Below are 26655 nucleotides of genomic sequence, written 5' to 3' on the forward strand. Positions count from 1 at the left end.
CATAGTAAGGTCTTTTATTTGTCTATTTTTTGTGTGTTCACTATTTTATTTGATGTTCAAAACAACTATATACACTAAGTGGCATGAGGTTCTTATTTGCATTTTGCAGATTGAGAAACTAAGGCTCAGAAGTTTGGTGGCTGGTCCAAGTTGTATAACAACTTCACGTTAGAGGTCAAGAATCTCAGTCCTTCTCTAGACCTCATTTCAATATCCAGCAACACCTTTCAATCTGTTACAATAGTGAGGTTATATCTTCTAGTATTGTTTTAAATATTTTTATATTTGCAAAACATTTTGTTAATCCACTTCTAATTAGTTCTTAGGTAATTAAGTTAATTAGATTTTTGGATCCATATAAAATAGATGATTTTAGAAGAAACTGGATGCTCTAGCTAACTGTGAAGGAGATTCCACAACGCTACTTACTAGAAGTAAGTATGATGGTTCTAATGATGACTGCCAGACTTAAAAGAAGGAGTCACTTGCAGATTATCTACCAAAGGCATCATGCCAGGCCCTTTACATGTGCCGTTTAGTTTGATTCTCACAACTACGTGGGACAGAGTGATACCCCTATCTTCTCCAGATTATAAATGAGAACATGGAGGCTCCGAGAAGTTGACTTGTCTACTTGCTAATAGCTGACAGAGCCAGCATTGGATCCTAGATCTGCATTGTACCAAAACTTATGTCTTTCCACTATATTCTCCTGAATATTTAACTAGTGCATTTGCAGAGGCAAAAGTATTTGTTAATAGGTCTTAGCACAAAATTACTCTCACAGTCTCTTGGGAAAATGGTCTTTCTCATTTTCATAAAGTCTAAAATTTAAGATGAATCTAGCAGTGAAGGAAGCTGGTGTTTGTGTGAGATTGTGGTGGCCTCAAGCAACATAGGTGAAGCCTTTTTGTAAATTATAAAATAGACAAGATCAAGAAAGAGGTCAGGCGTGGTGGCACAAGCCTGTAATTCCAGAGGCTTGGGAGGCTGAGGCAGGAGAATTGCAAGTTCAAGACCAGCCTCAGCAATTTAGCCAGGTCCCAAACAACTAAGTGAGATCCTGTTTCAAAATAAAAATTATAAAGGGCTGGGGATGTGGCTCAGTGGTTGAGTGCCCCTGGGTGGTTCAATCCTAGTACAAAAAAAAAAAAGAATAGTTTTTTGCAACTTTAAATTCTTTTTGTTCCCCCTTTGAATTGAAAATAGTCCAAAAGTAGATTCTCGACCACCACCATTCATCCATCAGGAAGAATCAGACCTCAAATGATATCAAGATGGTAAACTTGAAGAAGTTTCCAGCTCTGCCTCTAACTCTGTACCCCCTTTCCTCCAGATAGCCATATTTCCTTTTATATTCTTGTTTTCAACAAACCTCAGCATGGGAATTCCCCACAAATGAGTTTCTGGGGCTGTCCTTGTGAGCTGGAGAAGGAGAGATTCACAGACCAGACCTTTAGTGTTCATAACCACAAGCAGATCCTGGACCACTTGGTCTCTTCACTCTCAATGCATCTGACAGCTGAAGGAAGTGTCTCTCTACCAACAACCCACTCAAAACAGTGAAAAGGTGACCATTGCTTATCTTTTCTCTTTTTCCACACTATTGCCTCTATATGAAAACAGAAAAACCTTGATCACTCAAGTTAAGAATTTCTCCTGAAATACTTTGCAGGGGGGCGGGGGGGTTGTTTCATCCCAGGTGGTATTATATAAAAATCAATGTCTTTTTTTCCCCCCCAGTACTGGGGATTTGGCCCAGGGTTACTCTCCCACTGAGGAACATCCCCAGTGCGCTCTCTCTCTCTCTCTCTCTCTCTCTCTCTCTCTATATATATATATATATATATATATATATATATATATATATATATACAATTTTGAGATAGGTTCTCCATAAATTTCCACAACTGGCTTCAAATTTGTGACCTTTCTGCCTCAGCCTCCCAAGTTGCTGGGATTACAGGGATGTACCACCATGCCTAGCTTTGATGTCATTCTTGTATGTCACTCAGCAGTCAGTACCTTGGGTACTGTTATTTTGTGTATGAGGAAGTATTGCCATTCCAACTATACTTCCTCCAGTTGCAGGAAATTAAAAATGTTTTATTTTGTGTCTGCATAAATTTCACTGCTCTTTACATGAAGTAATGAACAAATCCTTAAATGCCTATTTTCTCTAAAAGTAACCCTTATGTGAATCCTTTGGTGAAGGGAAATATTCAAACCTCCCTGAACTTGACTGTAAAACCCAAAGGAGTGGTTGCTTTTTGTGAACACCTACTGAGTCTTTCTTATGAGCCCTGCACTCCACTAAGCGACTGACATGCATTTCCTCACTTAAGTCTCAGGATAACTCCATGAGGGAGATACAATTATTAACCTCATTGCTTAGATGAGGAAAGAGAAGACGTAAGGAAGTGGCCCCAGGTCATGTCAGAAGTAGCAAATGAGCAGCATTTAGTTCCAAATAAGCAGTATTTACCTTCAAATCTGCCTGACTCCAAAGCTCAAATGATTGATTTATTTTTATTTATTTATTTTTATAACAGGATTTCCTCTTTTTTAAAGAGAGAGAGAGAGGGAGAAATTTTTTAATATTTATTTATTTATTTTAGTTTTTGGTGGACACAACATCTTTATTTTATTTTTATGTGGTGCTGAGGATTGAACCCAGCGCCCCGCGCATGCCAGGCGAGCACGCTACCGCTTGAGCCATATCCCCAGCCCATGATTGATTTATTTTTAAAATTAAATTTATTTTAACTGACATGTAAACACATAAAATTATACACATCTGTGATGTTTTGATACATGTATCATTGCAGAATGTTTAAGTCAGGTTAAGCTATGTCCTCACACATTTTCATTTCTTTATGTTAAAAAGTTTTAAAATCCTTTCTTCTAGCTTTTTGAAATGTACATTATTGTTATCCACAGTCATCCCACTGTACTATAGAACACCAGAACTTCTTGTTTCTATTTAACAATAATTTAGTATCCATTGATCAACCTTTCCCCATCCTTCCCTCCCTTTCCCCTCAGACTCTGCTAACTACCATTCTACCTCCACTTCTATGAAATCAGTTCTTCTAGATTCCACATAGGAGTGAGATCATGCAGTACTTGTCTTTCTGTGTCTAGCTTATTCCATCATGTGGAACACCATGTGCTGTTGCAAACAACAAAGCTCAGATTATTAACTGCTGTGCACATAGCACCTTTCAAGTTTTCATAAAGTGAGTGCAAAATTAAAATTACCCATAGCCTTGATACTTTCTCAATAAGCAGGTTGCATTATTTGATGTTATGGTAGGGCTTGTGTTCTTCCCACTGCCTGGGTTAGTGCTAAGGGCAGACATTGTCTTCAGCTGCAAGAAGAAATGGCATTTGGAGAAACCAGAGGTGCCTGTAAGTAAGGACACTTGACAAACTGACCAGCACAGCTCTGAATTTATTTCCAGCTTCTCCTTTGAGGCAGGCTATGACTACAGTGCTGTATTTCCCCTTGCCAATAGCCCATTGAAAGTGGCGGTGACCAATCTCTGTGTTCATATTTTATGCTTCTATCATTAAAAAATAAAAGCAAGAAAAAAAGTATATCAAGTCTCTTAAATTTATTGTATCCTGAAAAATTGAGGGTTATAAATGCATACTTTTGGAATACTGATAAGTTCTTTTTTTTTAGTTGTTAATGGACCTTTACTTTATTTGTTTATATGTGGTGCTGAGAATTGAACCCACTGCCTCATACATGCTAGGCAACCTGTCTACCTCTGAGCTATAACCTCAGCCCCCGATATGTATCTTTGTACAGCCAAAGTGTTTCAATATAGACCGTAAAATTTCACCAAGGAAGAACTGACTTTATACACAAGATTCCTCAAGTACTCAGAGAAGGAATTTCCTTTTGCAAAGTCATCACATCTGTGCTATGAATATTTGGAGAAATGTCCATCCCTTCGCAATGTATTTAAAACCCGGAGGCTGTTGCTATAGGGAAAAAGCTTCCTTTTTTTCTGAGTAAGAAATTGGTGCTTTGGACAAGATGTGCATTCTCTCCCCTGAATAGAACGTCAGCTCTAGAAGAGTTCAAAAATGAAAACAAATGCTTGCTTCTTCAGTTATTAAAAAATAAATAAACAAGGGTGTTAATTTCTGGGTTGAATGCCAGTATAAAAAGCCCAAGACTACACAGCATCAAAACTTTCAATGTCATAATCTCTGTATTTATTAATTGTGTTGCATCAAATTTTGCTTCAACAAAAAGCAAAGTTGAAAATCCTTTCATTTGTTTAGGGGGAAAAACCCCACTAAAGATGATCAAATTAGTGTAAGGTGAAGATGAAAAATATAAACTCTAGAGTTTGATGGCTAGATCAGATCTCATGTCAGTCATTTATAGATTGTGTGAATTTTTAAACATACTATAATATTTTGTTTTTTGATTTGGGCAGTAACAATAGATATAGTGATAGAAAACTCCTTGAGGTTGGGGGTGCATCACTGTGACTGGAAAAGGGCATGAGAGAACCAACCTCTGGGGTGATGGAAACATTTGTATCTTAATTTTCATGGAAGTTCCATTCATTTGTCCAATCGGCTCAATTGTATACTTACAGTAGAGATATTTTACTGTATGTGAAGAACAAAGATCCTGCCTTTGTCAGCTTTTCTGCCACACTGACCATAAAGACCCGACAAGAACAATTAGAAGAGGAAAAATGTAGTTGGGGCTCATAGTTTCATAGGTCTCCAGTCCATAGATGGCTGACTCCATTCTCAGGGCCTGAAATAAAGCAGAACATCATTGCAGAAGTGTATGGCAGAGGAAAGCAGCTGGGGACATGATATTAGGAAGCAGAGAGAGAGGACAAAATATAAACTCCAAGGGTATGTCCCCAGAAACCAACCCACCTCCTCCAGCCACCCCCCACCAAGTTAATCTCTATTTCAGGGATAACTCAATCATTTCATCTCTAAACTGTCTTGCATTGTCTCACACATGAGCTTTTAAAAGAGGGACACCTCAGATCTAAATCATAACAGACCCACAATCGAATCTTGCCAGCCTTTTGCTTAAAATACTTTGAAAGTTTTTCATCTCTTTCAGTGAACACCTTACATCTGGACCTGCTGCCTCTCTGACCCCATCTCACGTTACTTTCCGGCACTGTCACCCATCTTCACTGTCACAGGCCTTCATCTGGCTCCTTCATGTGTCTCCTACCACAGAGCCATTCATTGTACATGCTTTGCCTCTGCCTGCAGTGCTCTCCCCACCAGGGAAGATGGTGTGATTTTGGCCAAATTACTTAAGAATCTTTGGGCTTCAGGTGATTCATCTGTAGAATAGTTTATAATAAAATATTAAATAATAAATATTAAAAGATTTTCTGGGGGCTAGTGTGAGAATGAAATGAGATAATGTCTGTAAAGTGCTCAGCATAGGGCTGGGCTAAATAAGAGTTCAATAAACAAAAGCTGGTTGAAACCTCCTAAATTACTGTGAAGAATGAAGTGCAGTCTAAATATCTGTTAACTAACGTATATTGTACACACACACACACACACACACACACATGTAAGTGAAAATATTTTACTATAGTGCATTTTGTTGACAGTATTTGGAACATTTGTCCTTTCTTAAGGTCAGGAACTGGGTCCTGGACAGGGGCATCAGACATTGGCTCTGGTGTTCTAGTTCCATTGACTGCACTCCTGGGGCAGTGACACTTTCTGGTCATCTGCCTTCCGTTAGGGGAATGACTAGGCAATAGGCATGAGTGATATAGTTCTGCTGACTTTGGGTTTTCCTTTCAGTTGTGAATGACAAAGAAATGCAATTAGCAAGGGCTACTTCAGCTTTGTCAGATGAGTTACAGAAGGTATCACACTTTTTTGGACTGCTTTCCTTGCTGCCATATTAAACATTTTAGTGACTGCACAGTTTGAAGACAGTGTAAACCAAAAACTGGGAAGGCTGTGGTACTCAGATAGATCTCTTTTGTGTATTAGAGAGTGTCATCTGTTGTTCATTCTATTACACACATGCTGTAGTGCTAACAGGAACACTAATGGTAACAGTAGCTAACATTTATTTGAGTGCTTACTATTTACCAGGCATGGTTAAACCATTCCTTATATATTAACTCATTTAATACTCACTATATTATCATTCTCATTTTATAGTAATGAAAAAGTAGGCCTGACTGATTAAGGAACTTTTCCAAGACTATACAGCATCAAGCCTTTCATCAATCAAAATTTTTTTAATTCTTCCACATTATTCATTATTTTATATTAATTTTTAGAACATAAAGTGATCAATTTCTTCAAGTTCTGCATGGGGATATTTTCCTGGAGGTGGAAAGAAAATGTTTATTAAGCTTTCTAAGTTTGGAGGCTCATCTAGTATAAAGTAGGACCCTCCTATCAAGATTGCTTTAGCTCAATTGTCAGGAACCCTCTGAGATCATTAAAACACAGTTTTATACTTTGTAAAATTAAGACAATGAATAGGGCTAGAAGTTAGAATATTCTGCTAATGGATGCTGGACTTTTTTGGGGGGGTCAGTTTTTCCCTATGTTTCTCAGGATGGTCTTGAATTCTTAGGTTCAAGTGATCCTCATGCCTCAGCCTCCCAGTAGCAGGGACTACAGGAGCACCACTGCTCTGAGTTTGTGGCTTCTTTATTTTTTGAGTGAGACATTTTTATTGATTTCCAAGCCAAAAACAAGTGTGTGTGTGTGTGTGTGTGTGTGTGTGTGTGTGTGTGTGAGAGAGAGAGAGAGAGAGAGAGAGAGAGAGAAAGAGAGAGAGTAGGAGAGAGAGAGAGAGAAAGTAGGGGAGAGAGAGAGAGAGAGAGAGAGAGAGAGAGAGAGAGAGAGAGAGAGTGAGTTAGTTTTCAGGAATGATTACAATTCAGGGGTTGGGAATGGGGGAGGTGAGAGAGAACAGAGATGACCAGACTTCACAGTTGAATCCTTTGTGAAATGAGATAAGACTAAAACAAATAATAAACAAATGAAATTCCTGCAGGGCTCCCCATTCACTCTCTGAACTGACCAATGGCAAACACCCTTCCTCAAGAGTCTGTTCCTCAGTCTCTTTCAGAGTCCTGGAAATGGTTTCAGTTGGGATAACTTTTACTTGGAACAGGGCCTGTTGCTAACTGGAGAATCTTTATTTGGATGAAACCATGTAGGTCAGGGGATTGAACTGAGAGTTATCAGGTCATAGTGTCAGGGACAAATGGGGTTAGTCAAATATTCTCTTCAATGGGGAATGAGAAAAACACACAGTGGTGACCAGTGGACTTCTATCTATCACTGAGTAGACCAGTCTTTGAGTGTTGGGTGGGAGTGCCATGTTACTAAACCGTGATGGGGTTCTCCTGAGGAAGGCCTTTGGCTCTCTGGCAGGAGAGATAAAGTGAAGATCCCAAAGGGAACCCAGAGGGAGAGAGAGAGAGAGAGAGAGAGAGAGAGAGAGAGAGAGAGAGAGAGAGAGAGAGAGAAGGAGGTAGGGAGGGAGAGAGAAAGAGAGGGAGGGAGGAAGGGGGGATCCTGATGCCTTTATGAAGGCTTTGAGGAAGAGGAGAGGATAAAATAGCTTTTCCACGGGTGGTAATGGAACGGGGTGGGGATGGGTACTGAGTGAGGGATGAGCTCACGTTTAACAATAATGGAAGCAGGAAGCACCCTTAAAGGCAGGGTTGGCCCAAGCTAGTGCTCTTCGGCCTCACTACTGCTTAATATGGAATCTGTTCTGCAACCAGCGTCTGGGCACGTAGGCAGGGGTGTCCACGTCCACCACAGTGAGCACACCCACAGCAGTCAAGGTCCTTATCATTAAGACTCAGCAGAATATTGGCGGGAGGGCCTGGAGAAGCAGGTGATGGGTGAATCCCACCTCTGCAGGGGGAGGAGCGGTCTGTGAAGATTGACATTCGGACACAACCCCCTCCTCTCGGCAGCTCCCCTCTCTGCACCGCTCGGTCCCAGAAGGAAGCACAGTGGCTGGTGGCCACCTGCCAAGTCAGGCCCAGGCCGCGAGGGAGGAGAGGGCAGGGGCCCCGGAGGTGGCGTAAGGCTCTTCAGACACCGCTGCCGCTGCCACTCCTTTAGACTCTGGACGTGCGTGGACCGGGGGCGCTCTGCCTCTGCCTTATAAAAAGCGTCAGGGCAGGGCGGGCCTGGCACCCGGGAGGCGGGTACCAGGCCTCAGCGGAGTCCGGGCGGCCGCGCCTCGCCCCCACCTGTTGCGGAGGCCGGGTCTGCGGTGGCTCGGGCGCTGCTGGCTGGGCTAGTAGGTGGTCAGGCTGCAAAGATGGGCCGCTATTCGGGCAAGACGTGCCGGCTGCTCTTCATGCTCGTGCTCACCGTCGTCTTCTTCGTGGCCGAGCTGGTCTCGGGATACCTGGGCAACTCCATCGCGCTGCTCTCGGACTCCTTCAACATGCTCTCGGACCTGATCTCGCTGTGCGTGGGCCTGACCTCCGGCTACATCGCCCGGCGCCCCACCCGAGGCTTCCGCGCCACCTACGGCTACGCGCGCGCCGAGGTGGTGGGCGCGCTGAGCAACGCGGTCTTCCTCACCGCGCTCTGCTTCACCATCTTCGTGGAGGCGGTGCTGCGCCTGGCCCGGCCCGAGCGCATCGATGACCCAGAGCTGGTGCTCATCGTTGGCGCCCTGGGGCTGGCCGTCAACGTGGTGGGGTTGCTCATCTTCCAGGACTGCGCCACCTGGTTCACCTGCTGCTGCCGGGGCCACCGTCGCCGCCTGCAGCAGCGGCAGGAGCAGGCTCTTGGCGATCCTCCCGGCGCTTTTGGGGGACCCCAAGACGCCGAGGGCCAGCAGCATGCTGCGACCCCGACGGCCCCCGGCTTGGACTCAGCTGTGACCCTCCGGGGGGCTTCGATCGAAAGAAAGCAGAAGGGGGCGACCGTATTCTCAAACGTAGCAGGTGCCTTTCAGTTGCATCCTTTGGACCGTTTTGCCCTTCCCTCCTTCCTCTTTCCTCCTCCCCTTTCCTCCCGCCTGGTCCCTACCTCCTTGTCCCTACCTCCTTGTCCCACGCCCTCTTTTTTTTTTTCCTCTGATTTTTTAAAAATCATTTTTTGTAATCCTCTTACTTATCCTAACTTAACATTTTCCACTATTTTTTCGCTGCTGGATCTTTTGGCCTTTATCCTGTTTTTCCTTCTTTGCATTCTCTGTATGTGGAAGTATTGATTTTCTTGGACATCAGGTCTTATTATTGGGCAACAGATAGCTCTCTTGGTCCCGTGTCCCCTTCATTGGTTGTGTCTGAACTTTGTTTTTTCCTCCCCCTTTGCCCATCTTCTGTCTCTTAGGTGTTATGGGTTTTGGGGGTTGGGGGTAGGCTCCTACTTGCTCCCTTTTTTGTTTTAACATGAAAGGAAGTGGGAATGAAGTCCAAAGGTAGATCACGGGCTCTTTCAGAGCCCAAATGTACTGTTCTGGGCTATGTGTATGCAGAGGTAGGGGCTCCCATATGCTATTAGGAATGTAAAATAACACAAATTTGAGTCCATTGGTTTTTTTTGTTTGTAGAACTTATACACAACACAAGGTTTCTTCTTTGAATGCAGGTGATTCCTTGAACACCCAGAATGAGCCTGAAGAGACTATGAAAAAGGAGAAGAAGTCTGAAGCCCTGAATATCAGAGGTAAGATTGACTTTGAGCCACTTTGAAATCCTTTTCATTGGTACATGTGGACTGTGCTGTGCTCTTCATTTGTGTTTGACTTTGAATAAGGCAATAGTGTGTTCAAAAGTAGGCCAGTTACCTGTACAGACTATGACCCTACTCTCTTGCCTAATCACTGCATTGATTCTGAAGGAGGAACTAGTTGCTAATGATTTATCTTTGCTCTGGTTGAACCCATAATAATGCTGCCTGCTCCCAAGCTCCCATGTATCAATGCCATGTTATTGCTTTTGCCTTTGTCCAACAGTGGATATTGTTAACATACAATGCACCCAATTTCATTTATTTTTAAAAGGCTGTGTGTGTGTGTGTGTGTGTGTGTGTGTGCGTGTGGTTTTAGGGCTTGAACCCAGGGCCTCATGCATGCAAAGCACATATTTTACCTTGAGTTAACCTGCAGACCTAATTTAGTCTCTTTTAATTGAATATGATTTTGATAAAGATAAGAAAAGAGTAGGTGGACCCCTATCCAAGGTTATACCCTGCATAGCTTTGCTGAATGACTCTGTGGCCTGTTATTTCTGCCAGAAAACTGCTCTTGTGAAGGAACTGTCAGTTCACAAAAGCTCCATTTTCAGGTCCACAGTGAGGATTCTGGTGAAGCCTGTGGAAGGCTTCTAATCACATGTCAGCAGCACTGGGCTAAGGTCAACCCTTTGGGTTCTGAGGTCTGTTTCTCACTGGACACTACTGTATCCAACACACCTCCTTTCCAATTTATTGGGCCCAGATTTTGTTTTAGAGTGGTTGCAACAGTGGTTAATCCCCAATATTTGAGAATTTCAATAAGATTTAAGCAATTATTTACTTTTATATCATTTTGGGGAAGCCTATTGTGAGGCATAGTTGGAAATAATATAATGAAAAACCAATAATCTAGGAGACACCTACTTTATTGAGAGTCTCACATCTGATTTATAAAGTGATTCTCAGAATGGAGCTACAGAGAAAATCCAGAAATAACACAGGAGCTCCTAAAAGTTTTAAAGCAATAAATAAATAAATAAACAAACAAACAAATAAATAAATGCAACAGGGGAATTTGCTTCTTTGAAGAGCTTGATAGCAAATCTTTTTAGAAAGAATCTGTAATAAAAAATCATTATCCTTTCATTTATCTTTCTTTTTTTTTTTAAAGGCTCAGTTTAATACCCACATGGACATGGTAGATTTTTTTAAGGTAGAGGTAACGATTGTAGCACTTTAGCTTTTTGAAGCACATCCTAGTCATTGATTACCTTCATTCTTCTGTTACAAAGTTGAAAAAGAGAACAGGTAGGTAGAAAGAAGTGATAAAGAATGAAAAGTAGACCTCAACTGACATTGTGACCTTGTTTAAGAAACATGCATGATCTTGATAATGTTTGGTCTTCAGCTATTGGGATTCCTGGGTAGAAAAATGTCCGCAGTAAAATGCCTTCCTTTTCCTGGCTGAGCCTGTGCTCCACAGACACTAAGAAAAGCATCCATCTGGCTTCGGAGAAGGTGAAGATTGCAGTGGACAAAAGACAAGTATTTGGCTTTAGGCTGCTTGTGTTTGGTATATGCCCTGGATCTCTAGTTCCCTAATCTTTAAAATAAGGATAACGGAACCCACCTCATGGGCTTACTATGTATGAGATAAAACATACAAAGCACTTAGCCTTTTAGTAGGAAAATGAGCTAATGTATTTATTGAGTGCTACTTTGTGCCAGGCACCATTAATGAGTAAGCCATGTAGTGGTCACAGCAATCTTCCTAGGTAGATACTGTTGGTATTCAGCTGGAGTGGAATGGCTGGGCTCAAACCCCTTCTGATTAAGTAAGGGTCAGCTCAGATCATCCTGCTACTGCTATTTTTTTTTTCTAGAAATGGAACCACAGCCTTGCACACGCTAGGCAAGAACTCTACTGCTGAGCTACATTCTCTGCCCTTTTTATTTTATTTTATTTTGAGATAGGATCCTGCTAAGTTGCCCAGCCTGTCCTCAAACTTGGGATCCTCCTGCCTCAGGCCTTTGAGTAGCTCGGATTACCTGCATGTGCCACAATGCCTAGCTTTCTGCCCTTCTGATGAATACCCTCGCTATGGCTAAATAGAGCCTTTCCACAATCTCAAGCTGTGTGAGGCTGGCCTCACCTTACTTAGACCTTGTGTCTTTATGTTGGAGCCACGATTAAGGGAAGGACTGCAGAACAAATGTTAGGGATAGAAATATGTTAGAGAAAATGGACTTCAACTTTTCTACTTTACAAATGAGGAAATAGGGTCCAGAGTGTTTGGCGGCTGCTCCAGTCACCCTGGCTAGCAGCAGAGGTAGGCCTGGGATCCTGGGCTTCTCCTTCACATTGCTGGATCTTTTCATTACCACACACTGACTTCCAAATGGGAATGGCTTGCTTCTCCAGTATACACATGCAGCCCAGTGGTTACATTTCTAACATCTAAGCAATTGCTTTAGAAAGCAGGATTGCTGCTCTCTCCAAATTTGCAAAGGAAACATCTAATGGGGTTTCCTGTGAACAAAAATCACTTCTTGATTTCATTACTGTTTCTCTCATTCCAATGGGAATAATAAAATTTAAAAAAACCAATGAATTCTAAGAAGCACATTCCATCTTCTGCTGCAAAGTATTGTGAAAACAGCATCCTTTTAAAATTCTCACCATTGTGTTTTATTTAGTAGGCTCAAACATGAAACATTAAAGTGTTGTAGCAGAGTGTCAGAAAGACAATTAGCCCCTTAATTTTAGTATAAACATAAACAGACAAATAGCAATCTTGACATCACCTGAAAATAAATCCCCTTTGATAAATATTTCTTTATAATTCTTGCCTTTGTCCAGTAAGAAAGATCTCATCCTTTTATAAACCACCTGTATATGCTCAGTACAAACGAACTGTGTTTGTAGTTATTGAACAAATTCAACAGGACCAGTGGCTTTTTCATGTGCTGGGACACTTATCAAATTTCAGTATATGTCAAATTGCCAATTTGTGGTATATGCCAGTTTTTTTTCCTCCCCTGGTTTTATGGAAAGTCAATAAATGAAGGCCAAGTGCAGAGGTTCTCCTTTTTTTTTTTTTTTTTGCCAAACAACCGTGTAAGCATAGTGACTGGTCAGGTGGTCTAGTTGTTCACTAAGTGGTGATCTTTGTCTCTCAGGTAATTTGCCAGGTTTATTTTTCTGCATCACAATGTGATCACATTAGAGTCTGTTCAGAAATCTTCACAGCTTCTAGAAGAAGCTGTGACCCTCAGTGGTTTGCTGTCCTGGTGCCAACATTCCTTTCTAGACATTTTCTGCCTTTCTCTTACCCCCTTCACTGCCTTGCCTTCCCTATAGCCCTTCATTGGTTTACCTCCTGCTCCCCAGTACTTAATGCATAAGTAGAATGGGGTGAGAAGTGATCAGACTCTGATGCCAGGCAGATCTCATCTGGATTCCAACTCTGCCTTTTTCCTAGATGGGTGACCCTGGGCATGTAACTTCACCTCTTGGGTGTCAGTCTCCTCATCTGTATGGTGAAGATGATGGTATCAGCCTCCTGATGTTCTGGAGGATTACATGGGTGCTTGGAACAGCATAGAGGACTCACAAATGATACCATTATTGTCATCACCTCCTGCTCAGTTCTCACAGGGTTTTCAGATGTTTCATGTACTCTTGGGAACTGATCTCTGAGGAACTGGTCTCTTCAACATTCACATGGCACCCCATAAACATGTACATTTTTTATGTATCAATATGAACATTTTTTAAAGAAGAGAATCCTGCCAGTGGATTGTAGCTCCCAGAGGATAATAACCTTGATTACTTCATCTCTGCAGGGGAGGCCAGAAAACTGCATTATCACTTCTTTAGAATTTTGGGGCTGGGGTTTACTTCAGTGGTAGAGCACTTGCCTAGCATTTATGCGGTCCTGGGTTCCCTCTCTAGCATTGCAAAATACAACCCCATCTCTTAACAGTTTTCAAATTGAAGGTAATGACAATTTGAAACCTAAAATCCATTTAGTACCATACAATTAGCATTTAAAAAATTAATTATAATTGGTTCAAGTAGAATAGCAAGTATTAATAATTTTAGTTAAGGCCCTCATGAATGCCTGTGCATACTAGGATATAAAACAAATTTTTTTAGTATGGGTTATGAGAAAAACATGTATGAAAGGCACTATTTTATATAATTCTAAGAGATTAATAGTGGTACTTCTCAGGAGGAAAACCTGAAATTGAAATTTAGAACTTACATGAGGCAGGATGTGCAGTGGTCCTTTAGTCAGACTTCCCAGACTTCTGTCTCTTAACACTTTCTAGCCATGTGACCTTGGACAAATTACTTAGCTACTCTGTGCTTCAGTTTCCTTATTTGTGAAATGAAGCAGGTAACCACCTCAGAGAGCCCTTAAGAAGACTTACTGTATAAATAAGCTTTAAACAATGCCTGGTACATACTTTTCAGTTAGCATTACAAAGATCATTACTATTATTATTGTTACAAATATTTTCATGGTTCTGGAATTGAGGGCTTTGAACATGCAAAGCAAGCACTCTAGAAGTGAGCTAACCCCCAGCTCAATTATTATTATTTTCAGTTATTATTAAAGACAGGAGTTACTCTATGTCATAGGAATTATGACTTATGAACCAGAAAATGCAGTCTTATTGAGTAGACATTCTCTGCCTTCAGTGCTGTACTATAAAGAAATTCAGGGTATGACTGACACTCATGTCACTTACAGTCTAATGGAGGAAACGAGGCTCAATGCATGAATCTACCAGGGAATAACAGACTGTCTCAGGTTGTGAGAATGACAAGTAAGTGTAGGAACCATTAGGTTTTCCTCTTTGAGTGCAGCACTTTGTACTGTCCTGAAGAAAGTTAAGCCTTCAATCTTTGGTTCCCAACTGGGTTGATAGGACAACTCTGAGAAAGTCCTGAGTCTCTCTTGCCTGGCTCAGGAGAAGAACTGGGGAGGAAGAAGGGCCTTTGGGATGGGTGGGGGAGAGAAGGCACAGAAATAGAAAGTGGGAATCTTTCATGTAGATATTGTATCAGAGTCTCAGCCAAAAGGAAATGTGGGCAGCCTGCCTACCTGCCTTGCTTCCTTTTGCAGTGCTGTAGAGTAAACCCAGGAGGACCTGCACATGCTGGCAAGTGCTCTACAACTGACCTACACCCCCCCACTTTTTTTTGGTAGGGTGGGGGTGGGGTCGGCTACCAGGGATTGAACTCAGGGGCATTGGCCACAAAGCCACATCCTCAGCCCTAGTTTTAATTTTATTTAGAGACAGGGTTTCACTCATTGATGAGGCTGATGGAACTTTTGATCCTCCTGCCTCAGCCTCCGGAGCTGCTGGGATTACAGGCGTGTGCGACCACACCTGGCTTGTGTTGTTTTTTTTTTTTTTTAAATACCTGTATTATTATTTTTTTTGGAGTAGGGTGGGGTGGGGGAGGGGATTGCCATGAATTACATCGAGAATATTTGTAGAATGCCATTTGAACTGGGATGTTAGAATCCTGGAAGTGCTGCCAACAGGAGCACTTCCATGTGAAGCTATTTAGCCATGAGTGCATTGTTAGTAATTTGGATTGTTATTAATTTTTCTGAGTGGGCCTGTGGGATATGTGGAGAGAGAAGTTGACCTTCCCCCCCCCCCCTTTAAAGAGGGAGAGAATTTTTTTTTTTTTCAGTTTTCGGTGGACACAACATCTTTGTTTGTTGGTATGTGGTGCTGAGGATCGAACCCGGACCGCACGCATACCAGGCGAGCGCGCTACCCCTTGAGCCACATCCCCAGCCCGACCTTTCTTGATCTGTAGCTTTGTTGTAGAGCAGAGCTTTGAAAACTTTTACATGCATTCAAATCACCTGGGGATCTTGTTAAAATGCAAGTTTGGATTCAATAACTCTGTGATCTTGAATGAGTTATTTAGCTACTCTGTGCTTCAGTTTCTTCGTTTATAAAATGGGGATTCTTCATTTCCTTTCTCCTTTTCTCCTCCTCCTCCTTCTTTCATTTATTTACATTTATTTTATTCTGAATTTATTCCCTGTCTTCTGGGTTAGGAACAGTTTGTTCTTTTTCATTTTAGTGTAGCAGGGGAGCTCAGGTGAATCTGACTGTGAGCTCTGAGAGGGGGTACAGCTGGGTGTTTTGTTCATTGGGTGTGTTCCATGGCCAGAGACTCTGCATCTAAACCCTTAAGTTCAGCATTACTCTCTGCATATTTAAGCATATGCAGCAAAAATTCAGCGCTGTTTTTGGGCCACCAACCCAGTGTCCAGCCCTACTGCTTGGCCCAGGCACACCTACCAACTCCACCGTTCACATATTACTTCTCTAAAGTAACATCTTTTGGACACAAAGTGGCTTTTTGGATATGCATATCATCCTTAATGGCCTGGGCAGTTTCTCAGGTGATTATTAAAATAAGCATGAATTTTTGAACCTCTTGATTTGCATGATTTTTTGGAGGCTTCTGGGTCAATCGAACTGTGAACCATTTTTAGATTATTTCCAGCTGCTTCTAGGAGGGTACGTGAGACCCTGCATCTCTAACGAGCTCTCCTGAGCTGCATTGCTGCTGGCTTGGAATAGCAAGACATTACTTTCTGTAACACAAATGCTTTGTGTTTATATTTCATTACCCATCTTACCAAATTTTTGCTGAATTTACTAAATGTCAGGTAAGTTGATGTTTAACAATCAGTTGGGCAGCTGGATCTTCTTTGTTGATAGTTGCTTATTTTCTATATAATAATTGATGCATTTAGAAACAGTTCTCTTAATCCAAGATATGCATGATTTTTATTATTATCTGTGGAATTTTGATTTGGATTCAATTTTTCTTTTTGTTTGTTTTTAAAGAGAGAGTGAGAGAGGAGAGAGAATGAGAGAGAGAGAATTTTTAATATTTATTTTTTAGTTCTCGGCAGACACAACATCTTTGTTGGTATGTGGTGCTGAGGATGGAACCCGGGCCGCACACATGCCAGGCGAGCGTGCTACCGCTTGAGCCACATCCCCAGCCCCATGGATTTAATTTTTGATTGTGACAAGTGGCTCTTTATGTGGTGGACATTTTGCTGGAGCCCCTGTTCTTGAGAACTGTTTATATAGCAAATGCGATTGACATGACTAAGTGAGGTTAAGTGAGAAGTAGGCTTACAGGGAAGGGGGAGAATGGATCATGGCAGAAGGAAGACAAAGGACATAACTTTTGACATAGCTTAATTCTGTCTCCTTTTAAAAATGCTTTAAATAATTTGAAGTATGGATGCTTGTCTGAAAGAACAAGAAATTTACACAGCCTCTGTTTTCTGGCCTGGTGCCCTTTGAAGGTGGGTGGTAGTGAGGTGAACCTCTGAGATGGCACAGTCACTCTTCCTGCAGGTGACAGCCAGCCCAGATTCTCCCAGGCAGTTCCTCTTCAGTGGATCTCTGGGCCCTGGGATGGTGGCCGGGGGTTTTTCTTTTCAGGAAATCAGTTGCTAGCATAATTCACAATAGCTAAATTGTGGGACCAAGCCAGATGCCCTTCAGTAGATGAATGGATAGGGAAACTGTGGTATATATACACAATGGAATATTAGTCAGCATTAAAAGAGAATAAAATCATGGCAGGTGAATGGATAGAGTTGGAGAATATAATACTAACTGAAGCAAGCCAATCCCCCCAAACCAGAGGCTGAATGTTTTCTTTGATATGAAGATGCTGACTCATAATGGGGCGGGGAGCCTGGGAGGAATGGAGGAACTTTAGATAGGGGAAAGGGGAGGGAGGGGATGGAAGGGAGAAAGAGGGTAGGAATGATGGTGGAATGAGTTAGACATCATTACCCTAAGTACTCGTATGAAGACATGAACGGTCTGAAAATACTTTGTGTACAATCAATGACTTGAAAAATTGTGCTCTATATGTGTAATATAGAAATGAATGCATTCTACCATCATGAATAACACATTAGAATAAATAAATAATTTAATTTTAAAAAAGGAAAATCAGTTGCTATTGTTTTTGATTATGATTCATTCTGCTGTTCAGACAAAAAAAAACCCAAAGCAAATAGCAATGGATATTCATATATTTGAAAATCCAAGGGTGACATAGCTCGGGCTGCCAAACTTCCATCTGTTTCATTGGTTTCTCTTTCTTCTTGTCAGGTGTTCTTTTGCATGTGATGGGAGATGCCCTGGGGTCCGTGATTGTGGTCATCACAGCCATTATATTCTATGTGCTGCCCCTGAAAAATGAGGACCCGTGTAACTGGCAGTGCTACATCGATCCCAGCCTAACTGTTGTCATGGTCATCATTATTTTGTCATCTGCCTTCCCACTCATCAAGGAGACTGCTGTCATTCTCCTGCAGATGGTCCCCAAGGGAGTCAACATGGAAGAGCTGAGTAAGTAGACTGGATTCTGATCTAGAACCAGTGTCAGCTGAATGTCATTTCAGACCAAAGGGCCAGCATTATGGCAGAGCAGTGTTTGGTTATGTATTCTGAAATACGTGAAATCACCATGCAATAGAGATGTCCCTCATCTGGTTGGCAGCCTAGCAAGATGATTCACAGCTCCAAGATCCAAAGGTCCTTTGTAAGCTATGATTCTCTGATTCAGCTGCAAAAATTCTGATAACATAGCACTTGGGTAGCACCTACTTCTGGGCTATTTACGTTTACTTCAAAGATTTATTTTAATTCAAGGCCACTTCTGCTTTTTTATTTTCTGAAAACACAAATCATTCATATTCTAGATCCTGCTCTCTAGTTAATTGACTTCTGTGGATGTCTTTCATTAGATTAAAAAGACAGCATTTTAAATTCAGAGCTTTCCTTCAGCCATTAATGAAATCTACCTCTCCTTTCCTCAAATAGAAGTCAGACTCTCACTTTAGTGCCTCTGGGGTAAAAACTTGACAGATTTTTGTAGAATTTCAATTTCAAAATATGAACTATTAAGATGTTGGTGGGAAACTGAATATATGACTTTATTTCTAAATGGCGATTACATTCTCATAGAACAAAATTATTTTGTGTGTGTTATTTATTTGTCATGGCTTTATCAGTGAGCAGTAAATTTGAAATAGAAACTGGAAGACTTTATTTCATGACATATACATGAAATTCAATTAAATGAATATAAAATACATTGGATAGCTGTGGTTGGACTGTCCCCTAATGGAGGAGTGATTTTCAGTGGGCTTTTTTTTTTTTTTTTTTTGCAGTGCTAGAGATTGAACCCAGGACCTTGTACATGCTAGGCAAGTGCTCTGTCACTGAGCTACATCTCTAGACCCTCTTTTATATTCTAGGGCTTGATCGTAGGGCCTCACACATCCTAAGCACATGATCTACTATGGGGCCACACCCCCAACTGCAGCTGGCTGTTCTTTGAGGGCTACGGCCCTGCCAGTGCTGCGTTCTCTTAGCATGTATCGGTGCCAATCTGTGGAGCCACTGCCAATAGCTGAGACTCCTCCTGTGCTCTTTTTTTCCTGGATGTTCTATTTGTCTTTTTTGGCCTTTTCTCTGGCAATGTTGTCTCTAAAAAGCCAGTGAGGTATGGTTAATTCTTTGGCTGCTTTAAAATTTGAATCAGACGCAGTGGTGCGAATGGAAGGGAGACATAGATGAGCAGGCATTCATGCTTTTGCCTTCCCCCAGGATCTAGCTTGTTTCTCAGTTCAGAAAACAAGATAAATATATATATATATATATATATATTTGAAAGATAATGACAACAGCAATACTTATAAACCTATTACATGCTAGGTACTGTTCTAAGAGCTTTACTTATGTTGATTCCTTCCAATTCTTAAAATAATCCTATGTGGTACCATTATTATCATTCCTAATTTACATATCAGGAAAATGAGGCACAGAGGGGCTAGGTCAGTTGCTTAAGGTCATGTAGGTTGTCAGAGACTATACTAGGATTCCAACTCTAGTTGGCTTCAGAGTCTTTTTCTCTTAAACATTGTTCCATATCATCTCTCTAAATACACACTAATTTTAGAAAATATGAAAAATACACAAAAACCTAAATAGCATAAAGAAACCCCATATAATTTGATCATGGAAACTGTCACCCTTAGTATTTTTTTTTCTATATACACTGTATACAAACTTTTTTAAAAACATCATGCCATATATATAGTTTAGCTGTTTGCTCTTTTACTTAAAAATACCTATGTACATTTTTTATGTGCTTAAATATGCAATTGCTTTTAACAGGTATATCATCTTCTATAGTATAATTGGGTTAACTATTTCCTATTTTTTTATTAATACAAAAAGCATTGCCCAAACCATTCTTGTACATAATAAAAATATTTGGTATTTCCTTTGGGTTAAATATCTTGAAACTAGAATTGCTGGTAAACGTTTTTGGTTCATATTGCTAAATTATACTTCTTTAAAAAAGAAATTCCACTTTATGCTCTCCTGGAAAGCCCATTAGAGTGTCCATTCCCTTGTGTACTCATTAGTCCTGGACTTTTTCTTTCTGGTACTGGAGATTGAACCAAGTGGTTCTTTACCACTGAGCTTCATCCCTAGCCCTTTTTATTTTGAGACAGGATCTTGCTAAATTGCTGAGGCTGACCTTGAACTTGTGATCCTCCTGCCTCAGCTTTCTGAGTCATTGGGATCACAGGTGTGCACCAATGTGCCTGGCTGACATACTTTTCCGTTGTTAGACTTCTTTTCTTGAATTCCTTTTCATGGGCTAGCAATGTGTGACATAGGAATTCAGAGAGGAAAGAGAGGCTTCTGGGGAAACATACTTACAGAGGGACAGCTGGTTTTTCTGTTAATCTCAGCAGAAGCATTGCCATTTTGGTGAGCACGCTTGTGGAACCGCAGCCATGTTCATAGTTCTGTGTTTCAGTGAGAGCACTCACCAGGACTTTTGTTTGCTCTTCTCTCTTCTAGTGAGTAAACTCTCTACTGTGCCTGGAATCAGCAGTGTGCATGAAGTGCACATCTGGGAACTGATAAGTGGAAAGATCATTGCCACCCTGCACATCAAGTATCAGAAGGACAGGGGATATCAGGATGCCAGCACAAAAATTCGAGAAATTTTCCACAACGCAGGAATCCACAATGTGACCATCCAATTTGAAAATGTGGACTTGAAGGAATCCCTGGAGCAGAAGGACTTACTATTGCTCTGCAGCCACCCCTGTGTTTCCAATAGCTGTGCTAACAAGCTGTGCTGCCCCCCTGGGTCAGTGCCCCTGGCCCATGTCAATGGCTGTGCTGAGCACAATGGCGTTCCTCCTCTAGAGACATATTGTAGCAGAAGAGATACACCAGAAGTGGCTATTGAAGTGTCTCTGGATGGCTGTCTCAGTGACCATAGACAAGCTATTAACAAAACTCAGGAGGACCAACATGATAACAGTACACATTTTTAACCTGGTACCCACATAAAGTCAGACTATTTAGACAAGGCACTTTGGAATTGCCAACCTGGCCTGTGGAAAGAGCTTTGTGGGTTGTGGGCTCTGACCAAACTTGCAGTGTGTGCTCTCTGTGTTCAGTGGGGGTTGGCTGTTTGGGATTTTAGTGAAACATGTCTGTTGATTTTCATGTCACTGATGACCATTTTCCATCATCCTGGGTAACGACTGCTGCTCTTCAACAGTTTCAGTTTAAACATATATTTTCTGAAGCAAACTGCACTAGAGTATATGTCAGGGACATTGAAGGGCTGGGGTTCAGTGACCGTGGACACAGATTTCAAAGTAGTTCTTGCTTTGAGTATGTGTATGTGGTGCTGGCGATAGATCCCAGGGCCTTGAACATATTAGGCAAGAGCTGTACGACTGAACTATAGATCTCCAATCCTTGTTTTCAAACTGATCAGAACTTTTTGCTGACTCTCAGGTGAGCTCATAGCCTAAGTACATAGAAAAAAACTGATGTACCATGATAGCTATGTTTTCCCACCATGAAGATCATGAAAGAGGAAAACTAGATATTTCTGGTACTGCCGAAGTATCTTTGATTCAACTTGGATAAATGTAAAATAAATACCTGTTAAGGTATAAAATGTTCTCAAAGCATTAGAGGAGGTGGATTCTAGTGGGAAAGGAGAAAAATGTATTTTTTTGGACCATCTTTTCAGTTTGTTAGGCTAAAGAAAACTAATGTTTACTTTCTGCTGGGAACTGATCTTTGGTTATAGCATGTTTTGAATGTTTAAATACCTTCTTTTCACTTGGAAGTGTGGGAATATTTCTTATTTCCTTATGTACTTATTTGCTATCATTTAGAGTGTCCAGTTGGGATTACTATCATGTATTGCCTTGATGATGATTTACTTATTTGTTAAAATTTCCTTAGAGTCTCTTTTTATATGATCACATTGATCTGTGTGACATTTACCAGGGGAAAATGAGTATTCCTGACCTAGGAGAATGTGAGGTATTGAGTGCTTATTTCTGCCAAATAAATAAGCTATACTGCTGTTCTTTTAATTAGACATGTTTTAAAGTATTTATTACAGTTGCCAAATAGCAACTTGATGGAAACGTTGATGTCTTAGAAACGAGAGTTAATTTAACTGCTGCTTTTAATGTGTTTTAAAGAGCTTAGCATTTTCTTTTAGATCTCTGACTCATATTACCAAGTTCAAATAAATTTATTATAATCTAATTTAGACACATAACTGAACTACATTCGTAGTGGAGAAGTATCTTTTGTGTATTTAACAGATTGTTTAGGTATTAGTATTTAAGCCAAATAGTCTCCTAGGTGTGTGAAATGGGAGGTCCCCTAGAGAGCCAACATTTTCTTTGATAGGTTGTAAGACTGACTGAAAACTATCCTTTTCTAGGTTGTAAGCTTTGAGTCCTGTTTGGAATCTGCACAGGCTTTATCAAAAGCGCTGGGATTATAACAAACAATATCTGCATTTCTTTTTTATCACAGGCATCATTTTAAAAATATTTGTCTTTGTCAGGAAAGGTGGTGTACACCTGTAGTCCCAGCTACTCAGGAGGTTGAGCAGGAGAATCATTTGGGGCCCAGGGGAGTTTGAAGCCAGTTTGGGCAACACAATGAGACCCTGACTCAAAAAAATAAAAATTTCTTGGTCTTAGTCCTAAAATTGAATGCTAGTAAGTATACAGCTATGATCATGATGTAAGATAGAAAATTCTTTATTCTTTGCAAGTTTATTAGCTAAGTTTAAATTGGCTGTAAACAGGTAAATAGAAAAATTCCTAAAAATGTGTCCATCTCTAGAAGTTTATTGGATTAGATTATATGCACTTTATAAGTCAAGGGGGGGGGATAAATATTAAGACACCATTTCTATTTTTAGTATCAAAAGTGAGACATGTACTCTCACATAAACCAGAGGATTCTCTAAGAAACTCACCATAGTGAGATGTGAACCAAATTCTCCTACCTAAATATTGCTTGAGATGCCTTAGCTGGAGCCAAAGAAGAAATCTGTCTCTTACTTCCAAACTTGAAGGTCTAATTTGATTTCACACCATTCTATCTTTATTAAAAAGGAAAAATTGTAATTTTGCAGTTTTTGTGCAGCTAGCTAAAGGAATGCATTTCAGCTTGTTTCTAAACAATGACCTTTAACTAATCTCTAAGGTATTTTTCTGGAAAGGAGAAAGCACTTAATTCCAACATAATTAAATCTTACCTCAGAAAACTATCTTGATTGACACTTATAAATATTCCAAATTATGGATGAGGGCCAGTGAAAAATAATGCCTTTTAAAGATAGTTTGGCTAAGTGCATTTAATAAAATCCAAACAAGCTGAATAAGTGCAGTTTTTAAAAATTGGGTTAGGCGAGTTGCATTTGTCACCTGCTGCATGGTACTTTAATTTGGGTTCTACTCTCCCTTCAGTTGTTCTCTTTTTGAATTCTCCCAAGGAAATGAAAGAGTTTTCTTTTTCCCTCTGAATCAGTGCTGTTTGGTGGTAGCTACATCTGATGAACAGTAGATTTAAAACAACAGTTTTTTAGATTAGAGAAATACTGCCACTCAGTTTGTGTTCTTGTATGCTTAAGTTCATTCCAGAAAATTCTCTCCTTTTTTTTTAAGCACTTAATTCCCTTCCCCCCACCCAACCCCCTTCAGTGCTGAGTATCAAACAAAAGGCCTTGCACATGGTAGGCAAAGTTTCTGCCACTGCGCTAAACCCTGGCCCTGAAAATGTTTTTTATAAAGTTTGTGTGTCAAGTCAGAACCATTTTGTCCTGCATGCTAGTCTGGCTATTTATTTATCCTTCTTGCACTTTCTGTAGCTCTCTTTCATTGTAGAAAGCACTAGAACTGCTAAAACTGCTCAATTTTCCAACTTTCCACTTTGTTTTTGAAAATAGAGGCTGATTTTTTTTTTCATGCTATTTGGCCATTATGAATATTCACAAGGCCACTAGTCTCATTGTTGACAGAAAAAAATACTAACTTTTTGATAAAATGTCAATAAAACAGGGAGATATTATTTGAGGATTTTATTTAGTTAAGGCCTTCATGAATGCCTGTGCATACTAGGATGTAAAACAATTTTTTTTTTTTTAGTATGGGTTATGAGAAGAACATGTGTGAAAGGCACCATTTTATATAATTCTAAGGGATTAATAGTGGTACTTGTCAGGAGGAAAACCTGAAATTGAAATTTAGAACTTACACAAGGCAGGATGTGAAGTGGTCCTTTAGTCAGACTTCCCAGACTTCTCTCTCTTAACACTTTTTTGTCATTCTTTGCAGAAACTCTAGTGGAGGTAAATTTGGAACTCTAAAACTCAATGGGAATGCGTATTTTGAATGTAAGGAAAATCCCTTAGGTAGACTTTGGATCAGAAGGCAGCTTCTCTTTGACATACGAAGCTTTTGCTCTGTTTAAACCAGATTTTTAAAAAATATTTATTTTTAAGTTTTAGGTGGACACAATATCTTTATTTTATTTTATTTTTAATGTGATGCTGAGAATCGAACCCAGTGCCTCACGCATGCTAGGCAAGCACGCTACCACTTGAGCCACTTCCCCAGCCCATAAAACATGTTTTTCAATCTTGACATTATCCATATTTTCAACTGGACAATTCCTGATGTGTGGGGATGTCCTATGCATTACAGGATGTTTAGCAACATCTCTGGCTTCTATTCATTTGATGACAGTAGCATCTCCCCAAGTTGTGGCAGCCAGAAATGTCTGTGACATTGCCAGATGCCCTGTGGGGAAAAATTTTACCCCTAGTTCTGAACAACTGGCTTATACTAAGGGTCTTAGGGCTGTTGTTGATGAAGTCCCTCCAGAGCCCAATAGTACTTTTAATATCATCAGTTTTTCAGGATTCACTCTTTATAAATAGTACTTATTTTATTTGTTGTGCTAGGGATCAAACCCAGGATCTTGCACATGCTAAGCACGTGCTATGCCACTCAGTTACTCCCTCAGTCAAACAATGTTTTAAATGTTGAGATCAAACTATAAAAATGCCTGGTTGTCTCTACCTAGGAATTTGGGGCATTTAAAGAAAAAAAATATAATTTTAAAAATCCTGCTATACCAATCCAACATTAGGATAATAGATGCAATGAAAAGAAAACTATTTGCTCTCTGTTCTGTGATAATTTCTTCAAGTCTTGGGTAGCTTCAATTTGATGAGCACACCATGAATGAGACTGGGTAATATCAGCACAATCGATTCTTGGGGTTAAAGTTTTAAATTTTTCATATTTAAAATTCTCAATTTTAAACTCAGTGTTTCTTATTATTAGTTTTTGGTAAGGAGCTCATCTTAGTGCTTATGACAAGTTTAGACATTAAAACATTCTTCATCCTTTATGACTAGCTTAATCCCTTGCCAAATCCTATTTATTTTCTCTGAGGGGGTGATATATATTAACAGAATTTGGAAGTACCTTGCTTTTAAATGTATTTTCATACTCTTGTAGTTCAAGACTGCAAATAAGACTAGTTTAGGAAAAATGAGGATACACTTCTTGATTTGGGTTTTTGTGTTTAGATAAATGATCTCTGACTGAATGTCTGTCCTATAGCTCTGCCTTTAACCTGATCGACTATCACCTCTTTGCACTTCTGAGTGTCCTTATACCCGAGTGGCCACAGTAGTAATGAAGTTATTGAATCAGGAAAATGGAACTTCCATCAGACCATAATTCTCACTGTAGTCCAAATGTTCTTATGGACTTGAAGTTTAGCTAATGTAGATGTGTTATTTTCTGGCACTTCTTTTACCAGGTGTTTTGTTGTTTACATGGAACTTTCTTGAATGCTTGCTAAATGATCAACTGTCACCTCTTCTACGAAGCCAGGCCAGCAACTCTGAACCTGTTCTGAATTCTAGTGAGAACAACCCAGAAAGGTTGATTCCCAAGGGAGAATGACCCCTTCTTGGAGGTTTGAGGTTATGTTACAATATTGTGGAGCTTTGTTGCTTAAAGTCCTCCTTCTATCTTCATACGCAATTTTGCTAAAGTGTAATCATTACATTTGGGGGGTTGTTAAAACTTTAAGATATAGAGTTTAAATAACCCATTACTAACTGCATGCGACTCCCCCCAACAATGTATGTATGTCTGTGTACCTTTTGAAGGTGAAAGATGTTCAATGGTGCTGTAAATAAAATTTTTAAGAAATAAAAGTACAACCCAGGTGTTTGTGGAAATTGAACAGATAACCTGAAAGAGTTGACCTCATTTTGTCTTTGTCCCTTACCTTGGCAAACATGACTCAGAAATTCCTTAGTTTGGTTTTGAAAATTTGGGCAATTCTTGTTTTCTGTTTTGCTAGCCTCTTGTTCACACCTCTTTCTACTACCCTATACCATCTACAATATAACAAGGCCCATGTGTTAGTCAGCTTTCTGTTACTATAACAAACACTTGAGATAATCACATTTTAAAGAGAAAAGAT

General features: G+C 40.3%; 1 protein-coding gene across 1 annotated transcript; it reads left to right on the plus strand.

The window, feature by feature from the left end:
* Nucleotides 1–8332: 8332 nt before the first annotated feature.
* Nucleotides 8333–26050, plus strand: Slc30a10 (solute carrier family 30 member 10). The gene is made up of 5 exons (XM_026388002.2): nt 8333–8969; nt 9619–9696; nt 17896–18135; nt 20668–21624; nt 25981–26050. The coding sequence occupies exons 1-4, from the start codon at nt 8333–8335 to the stop codon at nt 21150–21152; spliced, it is 1440 nt and encodes a 479-aa protein (XP_026243787.1). The 3' UTR covers nt 21153–21624; nt 25981–26050.
* The last annotated feature ends 605 nt before the right edge of the window (nt 26051–26655 follow it).

Source organism: Urocitellus parryii, chromosome 9 (genome assembly GCF_045843805.1).
Source record: "Urocitellus parryii isolate mUroPar1 chromosome 9, mUroPar1.hap1, whole genome shotgun sequence".
Lineage (NCBI taxonomy): Eukaryota > Metazoa > Chordata > Mammalia > Rodentia > Sciuridae > Urocitellus > Urocitellus parryii.

Excerpts from the sequence above, each read along its gene's own strand:
- Slc30a10 (XM_026388002.2), top strand. The coding sequence starts at position 8,333 with ATGGGCCGCTATTCGGGCAAGACGTGCCGGCTGCTCTTCATGCTCGTG. Across the intron at positions 8,970-9,618 it reads CGTATTCTCAAACGTAGCAG|GTGATTCCTTGAACACCCAG; the intron begins GTGCCTTTCAGT and ends CTTTGAATGCAG. Across the intron at positions 18,136-20,667 it reads AGTCAACATGGAAGAGCTGA|TGAGTAAACTCTCTACTGTG; the intron begins GTAAGTAGACTG and ends TCTCTCTTCTAG.